The sequence below is a fragment of the Nesoenas mayeri genome (assembly GCF_963082525.1).
Source record: "Nesoenas mayeri genome assembly, chromosome: 7".
In the NCBI taxonomy this organism is placed as follows: Eukaryota; Metazoa; Chordata; class Aves; order Columbiformes; family Columbidae; genus Nesoenas; species Nesoenas mayeri.
In genome coordinates, this window is record NC_137551.1 from 22876243 (window position 1) to 22890384 (window position 14142).

At 39.7% G+C, this 14142-nt stretch overlaps 2 protein-coding genes across 2 annotated transcripts; one reads left to right on the forward strand and one right to left on the reverse strand.

Annotated features, from left to right (window-relative positions):
* On the forward strand, positions 1–6884 carry RBP4 (retinol binding protein 4; the record flags this gene model as incomplete). Its single annotated transcript, XM_080348234.1, has 5 exons — positions 1–150; positions 776–912; positions 1072–1178; positions 2887–3099; positions 6871–6884. Exons 1-5 carry the CDS (start codon positions 22–24, stop codon positions 6882–6884), a joined length of 600 nt encoding a protein of 199 aa, XP_080204360.1. The 5' UTR covers positions 1–21.
* Positions 6885–8081: 1197 nt separating this feature from the next.
* Positions 8082–13749, reverse strand: FFAR4 (free fatty acid receptor 4; the record flags this gene model as incomplete). The annotated part of the gene is made up of 3 exons (XM_080348235.1): positions 8082–8489; positions 12265–12393; positions 13135–13749. The coding sequence occupies 3 exons, from the start codon at positions 13747–13749 to the stop codon at positions 8082–8084; spliced, it is 1152 nt and encodes a 383-aa protein (XP_080204361.1).
* Between the last annotated feature and the right edge of the window lie 393 nt (positions 13750–14142).

Here is a 14142-nt window from a genome sequence, read left to right on the forward strand (position 1 = left end):
TGCTGTTGGTGCAGGGACAGGATGGCCCACAGCGAGAGAGCTCTGTCCTACCTGCTGCTGCTGGCACTGGCCTTGCTGGGCAGCAGCACAGCGGAGCGGGACTGCCGAGTAAGCAGCTTCAAAGTCAAGGAGAACTTCGACAAGAGCAGGGTAAATTTTCTTTCTTTCTTGGATCTTACCTAACTCCTCTTCCCAGGCTACAAATGCTGGCATTCAGTAGCAGCGTGTTCACATTTTCACTCAGTCAGAGACTGCAACACTGAGAAACAGCAGAAGTGTGTGATATTGCCCACACCTCCACAGATGCTGGATATCGATGCATCTGATAAAGGAATACTGCAGAAACTGAGGTTTAGTGGACTGGCCTCAGGCTGTATGGTCTAAAAAGAAAGAGAGTGCAGTGACTTGTTTGTTTCTATGAAAAATTGATACTCTGGTGTTTTCAGACATCATAGCTAGAAAAAAATCATTTATACATAGCTCTATCAATATCTGCTAGCTGTTATCATCTTTCCATCAAGTTTTGTATTCTAAATACTAGAGAACTGCAGATACAAAAAAAATAAACTGAAAAATGTCAATTCTCTCAGAAACTCTGGCTGCACTAGGGTATATTGGTGGGTTTCTGCTGTTGGAAGAGCTAGATTTGTTTCTTAGGTACAACTTCAAGACATGATGTCAAATATCTGCATGTCCTCCCTTCTGCCACCTCCCCTGGTTTGTAATGTTTCCCATACTTCTAGGTCTAACTACAGCCTTTCTCATGTCCTTGTAGTACAGTGGCATCTGGTATGCCATGGCAAAAAAAGATCCTGAGGGGCTGTTTCTTCAGGACAACGTGGTAGCTGAGTTCACTGTAGATGAGAATGGACAAATGACTGCCACTGCAAAAGGCAGGGTCAGACTCTTCAAGTAAGTTGTTTGCAATCTTCCTCTTATTCCATTTCACTAAGCTTCTGCTTCACTTAACAGCATTCTGATCCTACCTGCTGTCCCTGTGCTAGTCACACAGGCACACTGAATCTGTGCTGCTAAGTTTAAATGTGATGTTTTCTTTCTCTCTGGCTGCAGTAACTGGGATGTCTGTGCTGACATGATCGGCTCTTTCACTGATACAGAGGATCCTGCCAAGTTCAAGATGAAGTACTGGGGTGTTGCCTCTTTTCTGCAGAAAGGAAGTGAGTATTTAGCTATAGAAGATGTAGAACTACTTGGGAGCCTAGTTATGTTATATGTCCATGATGGGGAAGGAAAAAGTAGTGTTGAATTTTTTAAGCACACTTAAAACATGTAATAACTATCATACTGGAAAACCTTAATGTGAACAAGGTAATCACTTTTTTATATGGAACAGCTGGTTGGCTTTCTTTAAACAAGTGAAGACCAGGCCTTCATATTTCTTTTGTTTGTTACCCAACAATACAATCAAAGGTCACTGTTTGGAAAGAAATTAAAGGCAGATGAAGTATTTCAGGTCATGTTTTAGTTCAGAACTCAATCACCAGATGCTTCTGTTCACTCTGAAAAGCCTAACGTCAGGCTTGGTTGAAGGAAGAGGATATTGCAATTGTTATTTTGCTTGGGCTTGTGTCTGTAAATGTAGGGATTTATCTGTTTTAAGAAACAAATATGATCCAGTATACATATATATTCATATTTTCCTGTCATCTGTCACACCCTATGCAAAAGTAGTTTATTGATCCAAGTAGAGATTCAGACGCTTGTAGCTCAAGACATTTCCATGGATTGTTTCCAAGAGAAGTAGGTGGAATTTGGAAGTGATTGGAGCTCTGTTCTCTCCAAAAACACAGTTACGATGAATGCTTTGGATGTCAATTGCTCTTGAATGGTTGCCAAATCTCCTCATGACATACTGCTGAATGATGTTTTCTTGGATACTTCAGATTGCTAGCTGACCCCAGACTCTATTTTTCTAAAAACTGTGGTCCCCACCCGCATGAGAGATAAGGAGGAGAACTTAAAGTGTTGCCTTCACCAGCACATAGTGCAAGGGAGGATCTTGTGCTCCAGCAGAGGATGGTGCAGAGGTGACACTTTTCACTGCAAACACCTAGGTTCACTTCTGTGAGCACAAAGTATCAGTGCAACCAAGTATTTATCAGATGACCTAGCTAAATAGTGAAGAATTATCTGAAATTGTAACCGTGTTTTGAGAAGAGGCTTTATGATAGAGCTTGTAGCAAATACACTTCTAACAGATGGGCACTGCATGATAATCTTTTTCCTTAAAAACACAGTTTAAGCAACATCCCCAGTAGGCAAACAGTTGCCATTTTGAGTAATCTGGAGCATGACTAGCATGACCAACAGCACATTTAGCTTCTCTAATGTTTGTTGTTTGTTTGTTTGTTTGGGCTATTTTAATTTTTAATTTTTTTTACTATTTTCTGTCTGGCTGTTCTGCTTTTTTGGTTAAAATAAGAAAACTTTATTTCTGTTTCACGGTAGCTACTGTAATACACAGTTCTTTTTTGTGTCTGTTGCCACATATTATAATGATGTTCAAATATGGATTTATAAGGCATTTATTAGCATTTCTTCATACTGCTCTTGTTCTGTGCCCATGTTAGAGAAGAAGTGGTGCCAACCATTCCTTTTCTCTCCATCACTGTCCATGACAAATATGCTCATTTCATTTTATTTTATTTTTTTAAACAAACCAACAAACAAAAACCAAACACAACTTCCCCCCAAATATGGAATTAAATACTGGACACACTGATAAAATAAGAGCTAATCTGCTATCATTCACACCAATCTTTGTCATATTATTTTCTCTACAGAGCTATGGCAGCCATCTCTTTAGATGTACTATTTTTTCTTGTGTCTCTAACACCTTTGTTTCTTTGCTATGCGTTTTTCCAGATGATGATCACTGGGTAGTAGATACGGATTATGATACGTATGCTCTTCATTACTCCTGCCGTCAACTAAATGAAGATGGCACTTGTGCTGATAGCTATTCCTTTGTGTTCTCCCGGGACCCCAAGGGATTGCCTCCAGAGGCACAGAAAATTGTCAGACAAAGACAGGTAGACCTCTGCTTGGAAAGAAAATACAGAGTTATCGTTCATAATGGTAAGAACATATTTTTGTGAAGAATTTTATTTTAGGGTTTAATGACTAAAGCACTGGGAGTCTTTTGCTCATTAAATAGCAAATGCATGAAGTCTTTTACTTAGTAGTTATCATATTATCTTTTGAAAACTGAAGCTTGTAGTTATTTCCAAAATTTACTTCCATTATCTGAAGGAGAGCTAAGGTGTATAGGTTATTATGTGGCATATCACATCAGCTGAAACAATAATTAGAGGAAGTTGTAAAACAATTAAATCAATGTAGTATAAGTAAACATAGTAAGGATAAACTTCATAGTTACTGTAAAAAGAAATTGTGTCACTTTAATCAGAACTCTTTGCCTTTCTTCATAAAAGTCCTTTAAAGAAAATCAGAAGTCTTGGTAAGGATCTTATAGCAGACCCTTTCTCATAGGTCCTCATGCCAACCACTTCACAAAGGATTGTGGAAGAGGGACATATCCCACATACTGAAAGTATGACCCTATCTTGAGTCATATAGGCAGGCTGAGCTGCCAGCACAAGGAAAGATACAGATTAGGTAGCTTATGCTCAAGTATACGAAAAAAGGCCAAATGGCAATTTATGCTACTTTAATCAGTGATCTAGAGGAAAACATGATATACTTACCGATAAAGACTACTCCCAGAGTGGGGAATAGCAAAAAATGGAGAAGACAGATCAGGATATTTAGGACAAACAAAACAGTGGTGTAGTCCTTACCCCACTTCTTGCATTCTGGAAGACACAATACCTACAGAAGGCTTAACTGGTGAGTCAGCGGAATGTGAAATCCCAATGTAATGCTGTGGCCAAAAGAGTTAATGTGATTCTTGGGTGCATAAACCAAGGATGCCGAAGATTAATATACAGACTCATGAGACTGTTGTGCTTGACATAGGTCTGCATGCTATGTCATGTTTAATGTTAATCATAACTGGAAAGAGTACCAAGCATGACTTAGAATTTTCGAAGAAGAAGAGAGAAAATGATTGAAAGTTTGTAAAATGTGTCGTCTAGTGAGTGTTTCAAAGACCTTGATCTTTCCTCATCAGAAAGAGGTTAAAAGCTGACCTGAGCAAAGTCTGTTCTGTGCTTGCCCACACCAGCAATGGGAACTTGCAAACCTAGGAATAACAAATTAAAGTGAATGGAACTTTAAACTGGACACATTCAGAGCAGAAATAAATAGCCGTTTGTTTAACTCCAAAGGTCATTAACCTTTGGAACAGTTTACCAAGAGCTGTCATATGCTCTTCGTCACTGAAATCTGTAAATCGAGATTAAAGGCTTTTCTAAATGACAAGTTAGAATAAACTGGGATTGACTGAAGGAACTTTTGTGTATTATAAGGAAAGTCAGAATAGATGAGCACAGTCAGCTCTTGTGGCTCTATTACCTGTGCAACTGATCTATAAACAGAGTGTAAAATATTGCCATGTTGTAAAGTATGCTGATAACAGGGTGCCTGAAAGATCTGCAAAGGTGGGTGGTATTCAGAATACTGATTAGTGACCTGGAAAAAGTGCCTGACAACAACAAAAATAAAAGTTTTGTCTTGAATGAGAATTCAGAGACAATATAAGAGACAGTTGAGATTTGAGGCAGTCAAGACTAAGAGACATCATAAATGCAAATGAAATTGTCTTCTGTGAATGATGTGCATGATTGCATAAAGGGTAGGAGAGAAAAGAAACAATGTCATTATATAAATTGATTATACTTGTTCTGAATGCTGCATTCACTGCTCTTCAAATGAGCAAGAATGTAAATTTCTGAAGATAAGAAAACAAAATAATGAGATGATTAGGGACATTTTTTTATTAAATCTAAGATAAAGTGCAGATAGGCAGCTGTTGTGCTGTGACCTTGGGAGGTGTGTGATACAGTGGTTCCCTGCATTTCTGTCAAACCCAGAGAAAGTACTATCTCACTGTAAAATCAGGATGTTGGTTGAGTCCAAATACTGGTCTGATTAAGCATGCTGGAGTCTGTGTTTCTATTATTTCTACACTATATAAGGCTTGCAAGGCAATAAATGTATTGTCAATCTTTGCAAGAAAGTATAAACCAAAAAGAAAAATTGAATATATTCATTTATTCATAATTGTGATATAACTTTTTCAAAGATCTCCGAACTTTTATATAACAGAGTGTTTGTTTTTCCACAGAATATAGAACTGACAGTGTAATTTGAAAATAAAAGCTCAGAATGTTTTTTGAAAGTTCAGCCTTAAACAATCTTTGACTTCCTGATCTTAATTTAAAAGTCGAGCATGCTGCCACTAGTTTGTTATAGAAATATTAAATCTACTAAGTTGCACCGAATGCTGCATTCTTTGTCTGTTACTTCAATTTCTATCCAGATGTTAGGTGGTGAGTGCAGTGTCTGATAAGACCGTGTGAGTTCCATACTGCTTGTAAATGAAAAACAGTAGCTCAGGTCCTTAACGCTGTCTTCTTTTTATTGAGGATTACGCCAGAGATTATCTTTATGAGCCCAGCATCAAAATATAAATGAAACTTAAAGCCAGCAATTTGCGTTTTCCCCTTACAGTGATCAGAATCTGTAATTACCATAGTGTTAGATGATTCGTAATTCTCACGTGTCATTAAGGCAAAGTTCTTGCAAAGCAAGTACATTTGGGAATGAGGGAGAGATTGTAAACTAAACTGAAAAAAAAATTATTGAAAGCTTTTCATCAGGATATCTTTAAAAATTCACTTAATTTCTTATGTGTGGATTGGAAGCTGAGCTACTTTCATTTTATTTCTGCTATTAAGAGCTGCAGAATTAGTAGCAAAAAAAAGCCAGCTTCAGTTGTCTATACTGACCCGCATTCTGTTGTTATTGTGGTAAAATTCTGACTGGCGTTAATAGCTGCTGCAAGAATAAGCTTGCCTCTGTTTCTAATTGTGCATACTCTGCCTGTGTTTTGGTTTGGTTTTTTTCCCCAAAGATTTTTCTTTAGCTTTTTAAATTAATACTGTATTCAAATCAAGTTCCCCCAGAAAACTAATAGGTGTACAAAACTTATCTTGGAAAAAAAAAAAAAAAGAAAAAAAAAATCTGTTGCTTGCATACTGGCTCTTTAAGGCAAAAAGAAACCTAGGAAATGATGAGATTTTAGATAGTAACTTACATTGCATTTCTGATGGTAGCTCCTTTCCAGATAGGGCTGGATCAGGCTATGATAAACTTAATGTCTCAGAGTAATGGCTCAAATTGTTTTAAGTTATCCAATGGGAGCGTGGATATCACAGTGGGACTTTTTGCAAATACAATACAATGTCATGTTACTAGAGTTGAAAGCTGAAGTTGCTGTTGGCATTTACCAGAAGGAAAAAGTGTGAATTAAAGAGTGGTATATTCCTTCAGCTGATTTACTACTGCCATTAGAAGCTTTAGATTCTTATTTGGTTGGAAGACATTCTTAAGTTAATAAAAAGCAAATAATTTGAAGCTTGTTAAAGTAAATAAATAACTCCTTTATCACTGATCTAGCCAGTACCTTGTTTGCCAAAGTATTAAAATGCTTAGGACAGATGTAACAGGTTGGATGAATTCCTGTTTTGTTCTGAGTTGAAAATGTGGAATTATAAACCACAGAGAAATGTAATTGGCATTATCATTACAAGTAATGGACTGCTGGACTCACAAGCATTTTAAAGAAATTAGATATGTATGCATTTTAATTTTGGTGAAAGTTTGTATATTATACTTTTGTCTAGTGTGGTTAAAAGACAATTTTTTTTTTCTTGTGTGTTTCAGGATTTTGCTCTTAAGAAGATCCAAACTATGGAAAGAAACCATGTAACAGCACCATGGATGTAATGTTAACACATTGATTGGGTGTTCTCTTGAAAACCTTTTAAATGGCTTCATTTAGATTTTGAGTATATTTATCTGAGTTGTGTCGCTCATCTTGTTAATAAACCAATGAAACATTTTAATAAATTTGGATTGCAGGGGATGCAAATTGTTTGTATGCACATCTGTACATATGTAGACATTGGTTTATTAGTAAACTGTTATCTTAATGCACTATTTTGAATTAGTAACAGATGGCAATAATTGATAATTTAACCTTTCTTTTGTGGTTTCAATTTCTGATTAAAAGAGTTTTAATTTTAAAAATGTATTTGCTTTCTAAAACTTTAAATTTCTTTTCAAATAAAATGTCACCTTTTTTTTAGGAAATATTGGAAATCGTTCTAAATAGCATTTTAGAAAGAAGGAAGGAATTTCAGTAACACTATGTATCACTGATTAACTTTGTTATATGACTACTGAAGACATAAAAAATATGCATCTTTTTTAAAGGACTATTTCACACACAACAAGCAAACATTTATTTATTTCTTCTTTATTTATAATTAACAGGCATTATGTCCATATTTTAATTAGATATGGAACCAAATTGGTCATTGGGTTGGTAATAATACATCATCTTGTTTCCTACATGGAATATTCAGGCAGTCAGTTATCTAAGTGTATAATCACGTGCCCTTTTAAAATGAGATTTTAAAAAGAGCAGATACTTTCTGAGGATGTACATTTTCATTGGAAAGTTTATCTCTCTTAGTAGAAAATAGAGTAAAAAAGGATCAGATGTCTTCTTGATATAGATTCATTATAACTTCATCAAAGTTAATGACATTTATGCCAACTGAAAACGTACCCTCATAGAAATTAATTTGTCTGGTAAGTCCTTATTTCAGCTATTTTACATTCACCAAGTTCACTGGCATATTCTGTTTATTTCAGTGTAACTGGAGAATTCAATCAATTGGATAAAATTGTCTAAATCTTACTGTGGCAAAGCAGTGAAGTCAAGAGAATTTTACCTGCAGGAATTAAAAATACAGATTCAGCTTTTTATTTTCCTTCTCTGGCATATAATACTATAACATAGTGACCTGTTAAACCTGGGAAAGCGTAGACAAAACATCCAAATGTGGCACAGCTCAAACTTTAAATAATTATCTGGTAATGAAAGACAAATTTGGTTGTTTTTGGTTAGTTCTTCTTGCAGTGGTTTCTGTACCAGCCCTGCACCTTACAGGGTTCCCTGTACAACAGAGAAGAATTTCCTGACATTTACGTCTGAAATAGACAACATTATACAAAATCGGATTGACAGCAGAGTTGGCAAAAGTGAACAACACTATCCAGAAGAAAACTGATGGCAAAATATTCAAATTTTGCTTTTCATTCTGGACTAAAATTACAAGAATAATTATGGTAATTGGGCTCCACATGATAAAGAAAGAGATCATCAACACAAAGAGGACTCGAAATAGTTTGTAGTCTTGCTGGGAAACACGAATCTGATGATTTTCTGAGTAGGCTAAACCAGCATTTAAACTCCTTCTTGATGCTTTCGTAATCTGCAGTAAAAGAGAAGAAAGTAACTTTCATTGAAACCTAGAATTAATAATACATTTTTACAAGGGCAAAAGTAAATCTTGGCACATGATTTTTCTGTTTTGAAAAGTGACTACAAAAATGTATTGCAGAATTCCACTTATACTTTTTGTCAATGGTTCCATTTCAAACATTCTCACTTTAGTAGTTTTTTTTTTCCTCTCAGCTCGCCTCAATATTAGTCAAGCTGGTTGCTCTCCTCATGGCTCTCTACCAGCCATAGATACTTTTCAGCACAAACCACAGCCTTAATTACTCATGAAATCCCATTAACTTCACATTATGACCTCATTTGTTCTATCTAAATAAACCCATTGATTTTTTTCGCAAATGCAGACTGGAACATACTTAACAATGCTGTTGGTGCACAAGCAGGAACACAATCCAAATCTCTTATTGGCATGCTGTTATTATAAGGTAGGTATTAAAAGAAGCATGAATTTATTACATTATATATTTACTAAATCATTATATGTTTTAAATTTGAATGGGATTTTACACTGTTTTGTGTAAACTTCTAGTTTTTCAGTCAGCTTTATGTGGACTAACCTGAAATCTTATGGATCCTTTTGTCACTATGAAACTCTGCATCTTGTAGAAGTACTGCTTGATGTAATAAAGCAACTATGGGTAGTTTGGGAATCTAGTATTCGTCAGCACGAGTCATCTGTTATTAGGTAGAATATTGAATGCCAAGCGCTTGAAGAAAACTCTAAATCTCATGTTCTACATCCCTGTCTCCACTGAACTTAGTATAGCACAGTAAGTCTGTTACATTCACACATCCGATGCAAATAAAATAAAATAGAAATATTTAGGAAACAAACATTTAGGCTAAATAATTGAGATGTCACTTTACACCCTGAATGGGTAAAGAAGGAGTATTTTCAAAAGCCTGGATCAATTTGGTGTCTGGGTAGGAAAGTCAAAAGGCGTAACGCTCTTCCTCCTACTTTTATGTGTGACATTTCCCTTTAGCAGTAACTAAAGGAAGGATAATGCTAATACTAGTGATACTTAAATAGCTTCCTGGTTCAGGTAAGGATGAAACTGATTATATATATATATTGAGTAATCTGATGTTCTTTCTGAAGTTTTCTGAATTTGTCACATAGATGGCCTAGAATAAATGCGCATTAAGAACCTAAACGTTTACCGAAGATTTCAACAGAATGTAGGTGAATAAATCAAAACCTGTGATCCAAAAATGGCCTTCTCAGCAGCTGCTGAGCCTGAGAAGGGGGCAGTTTCACTAGCTGCTTCCCTGATTTAAAAGAGGCAGAGAATTCTCATGTTTTGAACAAGTAAAACTACTCCAGCTGATGATCTTCTGCTGTATGCATTTGGAATCCAGAAACTAGCTTAACTCCTCCAAACAATCCAATCCAAGAGTTTTTCTCAGAGAACACCTTACCTGCCTTAGTAGGAATGAAGGTTTTGTAAAATACAAAGGACCAATATCCACATCTAATATAAGAGTGGGGAAAAGTAGGAAAATCAAGTTCTGTGCCCTCCTCAGCCTCCATTGTTCGAAATGGCTACCGAATGTCCTCATCAGATACCTTTGTAACCCTCCCATCTAAGTGCCCTCCATCTTTCCTGCTGGAGCTGCATAGCCTACAACTAAGAATGCAGGAATCACCAGGAGTGCAGCAAATAAGGCACAACTGCATCCTAAGGAAATGCTCAGCTGAAATGGGGCGGCAGTGATATGTTTGGGGTCACTTTTTGGTCTGCCTAGTACAAGGAATTTAGATACCTACAGTGGGCATCTGGACCACACTCTGAGAAGCAGAGACTTAGAAGTCACTTATATACAAGTATGTAACTTACAGAACATGAACGTTTTTACTAATTCTAGGCTCTTATCTAAGCTTTGCTTGAGAGGGGGAACAGTGCAGAAACAAATAACTTAATTACAAATCACGGCTTCCAATCATTTTTGCCAGGGTTCTGGTAAGTGCAATAAATAAAAGTTAAAATAATATTCAGATTCAGATTAAATTGTAAAGTATACATTTGTAGAGCATATTTGTTAACAAATTTGAGGTCTTCTAGCTGTAGTGAATCACCATCATGATAGATGCTGTGTTATTTGAATACATTAATGCTTTGAACTGCTTCTGGTAACGCTGAGCATTGTTCTCTGTGTGTACAGGCACCATGGAGTGTTCTCACAAAGTGAGAGTGAATCTGCTCTTGGCAATGACTCAGGGATTAAGGCATTCTCCAGCTCAGCCCTGGCTGCTTCCTGGAGAGATGTGTGAGAGAGAAGATTCAATTATAACAGGTGGGATCCTGCTATGGGCCTTGTTCCTTTTTCAGTTCAGGAGAAATGGTAACGCAGCACCTGTGTTACCAAATTGGAAAAGAAACATGAGCATGGCAGCATGGGGCTGTCTTGTAATCCAGTATTCCAAACATTTTTGGGGGGCTTCTAGCTCCCTAGATGTCATTGTGTTTTATACATACACCTGTTGTAATCTGGATTCTGCAAGGACAAGAGGAATACTGTTCCCATCCTGGGTTCTGACCAAGAACTGTGGCATTCCTTGGTCTGCAGTTTTTTGGAGTTCTTTCAAAGAACTCAGACTCCCCACTGAGTTACTACATGTTCTTCGCCTACAGCAAACACAAGGTTGCAAAAGGCAAGTGCCTTACTTCACTAGAAGAGGTCTACCTAATGCATTTATCTGAAGGTTATAATGAGCTCATAGACCATACAGAAACTAAGAGCTCATGATTCTGACTACGAGTTTAAGCCTGATCAACAGGCAAGTACATACAGAGCCAAAATTCTAGGTTCTAGGTTCATGGAAACACCTACTTGCAGCTCTGGTGCAGGTACCCACAACCCCTCAGTGCTCAGCATGTCATCAGTTAATTCCCTGCTCAATAATCTGTGTATTTTGAGGTTACTTTTCAAACCCTATATTTTTCCTTATATTTAGTGTGAAAAGTCTAATTACCTAATACAGGAATCAAGAATCTCTTGGAGGCAGTTGCTAAAAACTAGGCATTTCAGCACCTAGTTTGAAGATTTCTCACTCTTTCTCACTCTGTTTTTGGAAGAGGAAGTGGTATGAAATTAGATGTTTTAAAAGGAATTCAGGTAACTAATATCGTGCTTGCTAGAATATAGATAAAAACTCTGTGGTGCCTGGTGTCTTGGCCTACATTTCAGCAGTTAAACAACATCCATCCAGAAAGACAGTGGAAGCTGAGTGCTTAATTTAGTTCTTGTTTGTGAAGTTTGAAATTGTGAAGGAATAAGTGTATTCTAACAAGATCTGTGTACTAAAAATACATGTAGAAAAACAGTAGATCTAAAAGAGGATGGATTTTTTCACAGTCCTGCCTCTCTTTGCCCTTGTGATTCTGGAGTTTAGACTCAAGGAAAGCAAAATCTAGTTTTTAGTTATTTCAAATGCTCAAATCTTTTAGCATTTAGGAGATTGAAAGTCTTCAAATATGAACAGCACGTAAATAGAGAAATGCATTAAATACTGTATATAAATGAAGACAAACTTTTTGTTAGGCTTCTGTTAATGGGCTGCTCAAGTATGTTCTTACTTGAAACATACAGGCTGTTATGTATAGGTTGAAGTGCCTCATTTTATATCGCATACCATTTACTGAGCAAATGGTGTATTTGTATTTGGTGACAACCTGTTGATGCCTAGTGAGTTACTGTCTACTTCCCTTTGCTCTATAACAAACTTTAAAGGAAAAACATACCTGTAAGATTTTGGAATAACTGATGACAATTACTAATCCTGGTATTAGAAAGAAAACAATAACAAAGGTCACATCCCAAACTATTTCTCCTGCAGTGCTGGGCCAAACCAAGGTGCAAATGTGAATATTCTGTTTACAAAGAAAAAAACAAGAAAATTAACATTGTACAGTCATTCTTACTACAAGGTTGTAGAGAAAATGGCTGCAGACTAAATCGAGTTTGTGAAAACGCTCTACTCAGAGAGCAGTTAATGATTGTATTACTTCATGGTTTTAAAAGCCCATATAATTGCAAATAGATGTTTTGTCCACAATCTAAATATTGCCATAAATTTCATATCAAATGTTAACAGCAACTTTGAAACTTACAGACCTGAGGCTTAATCACGTGTTTGAGTCTCACGTTGGGTGAACTTTTGTACACATTTCAAAAGACGAGGCAGAAAAATCCATGTGTGGTCATTTCGCACAGATGCTACCGCATGTGCGGGGCAGCTACTCCGCTCTCCCGGGATGCCGACCCCTCGGGAAGGGGGAAGAGCGCTGAAAAGGGGATTTCCGAGCTGCACCGGGGAACGCAAAAAAAATCCCAGCCGATCTAACGAGAGGGCCCGCCAGGAGAGCGGGACGGCGGCGCTGCCGACAGCGGCCACGGGTGCCAGGGCTGCCCTGCCGGGGGAGCTCCGGCCGCTGCTCCAGGCACACCCTCGGCACCTGCCCGCTCCCCAAAAGCCGTCTCCCGCCGGCGACAGAGGCGGTCGAGCCTCCGTCGCCGCCCGGCCCTGCGCCCGCCTCCCCACTCTGCCCCGGCGCCCCCGGGCGCACAGAGCCGCGCTCCGGCGGGCCCTCCCCGGCGGCGTTCGCCCTCACCTCGCCGGCGGCGTCGGGCAGCCGCACCACGGTGAAGAAGCAGCAGAGCGGGAGGGTGGCGAGGGCGGCGAAGCCCCAGATGAGGAGCAGGGCGGCGGCCAGCCCCTTGCGGCGGCGGAAGGCGGCATGGCGCAGCCGGGCGATGCTGACAACGCGCTCCAGGCTGACGGCCGAGAGGGAGAGAATGACGACGGTGCCGCTGAGGCTCACCACGTAGAAGAGCATGTGGCAGACGACGTCGCCCAGCACCCAGGACTCCGTCCAGCGCACGACGGCGATGAAGGGGATGGCGGTGATGAAGAGCAGGTCGGCACAGAAGAGGTTGAGGACGAGGCAGTTGGCAGCGCTCAGCCTCTGCCGCGGCCGCACCAGCAGGCAGATGCCCCAGATATTTCCCGCCAAGGCCAGCAGGAAGATGGAGGCCAGGGCAGATGACTCAGTGATGCGCAGGGCCGTCATATTGCCTCCCCTGAAGTCTGAGAAGAAGGGAAAGTAGGTCCTGTTCCCCCCTGGCACACCTCTAGACCTCAGCATGAGGGTGAGCAGCAGGCATGAGCAGCCTGCCGCAGGCAGCGGTGCCAGCCTTAGAGGAAGGGCTGTGCTCCCAACCACCATGGTGGCACATGGGCTGCCCTCCTGGCACGGAGCAGGGGGCTGGCCGCCATCCTCCTCCCTCCTCTTCCTCCTGCCTGTGCTGCTGAGGGCTCAGCTGTGCCAGACAGGTGGTTTATGGCCCTCACACTACAGTGGAACAAGGAAGTGGGAGGGTAAACACGGTGCAGCTCACACAAAGGCGAGGCTGCTGTGCGTGGGGGGCAGTGAGGGGCTGGAGGCGAGCAAGGCTGCCTGACACCTTCCCTGGGAGGGCATGGGTCTGTATGCTGGCACCTCCATGCTGAGGGTCCCAGGCCTGGCCCCTTCCTCCAGTGCCAGCCCTGGTCTGTTCTGGTCTACAGGCAGGCCCCTGGGGTGCCAGTGACCCAGAGAGGCCACCCCGGCTGCTCCCCT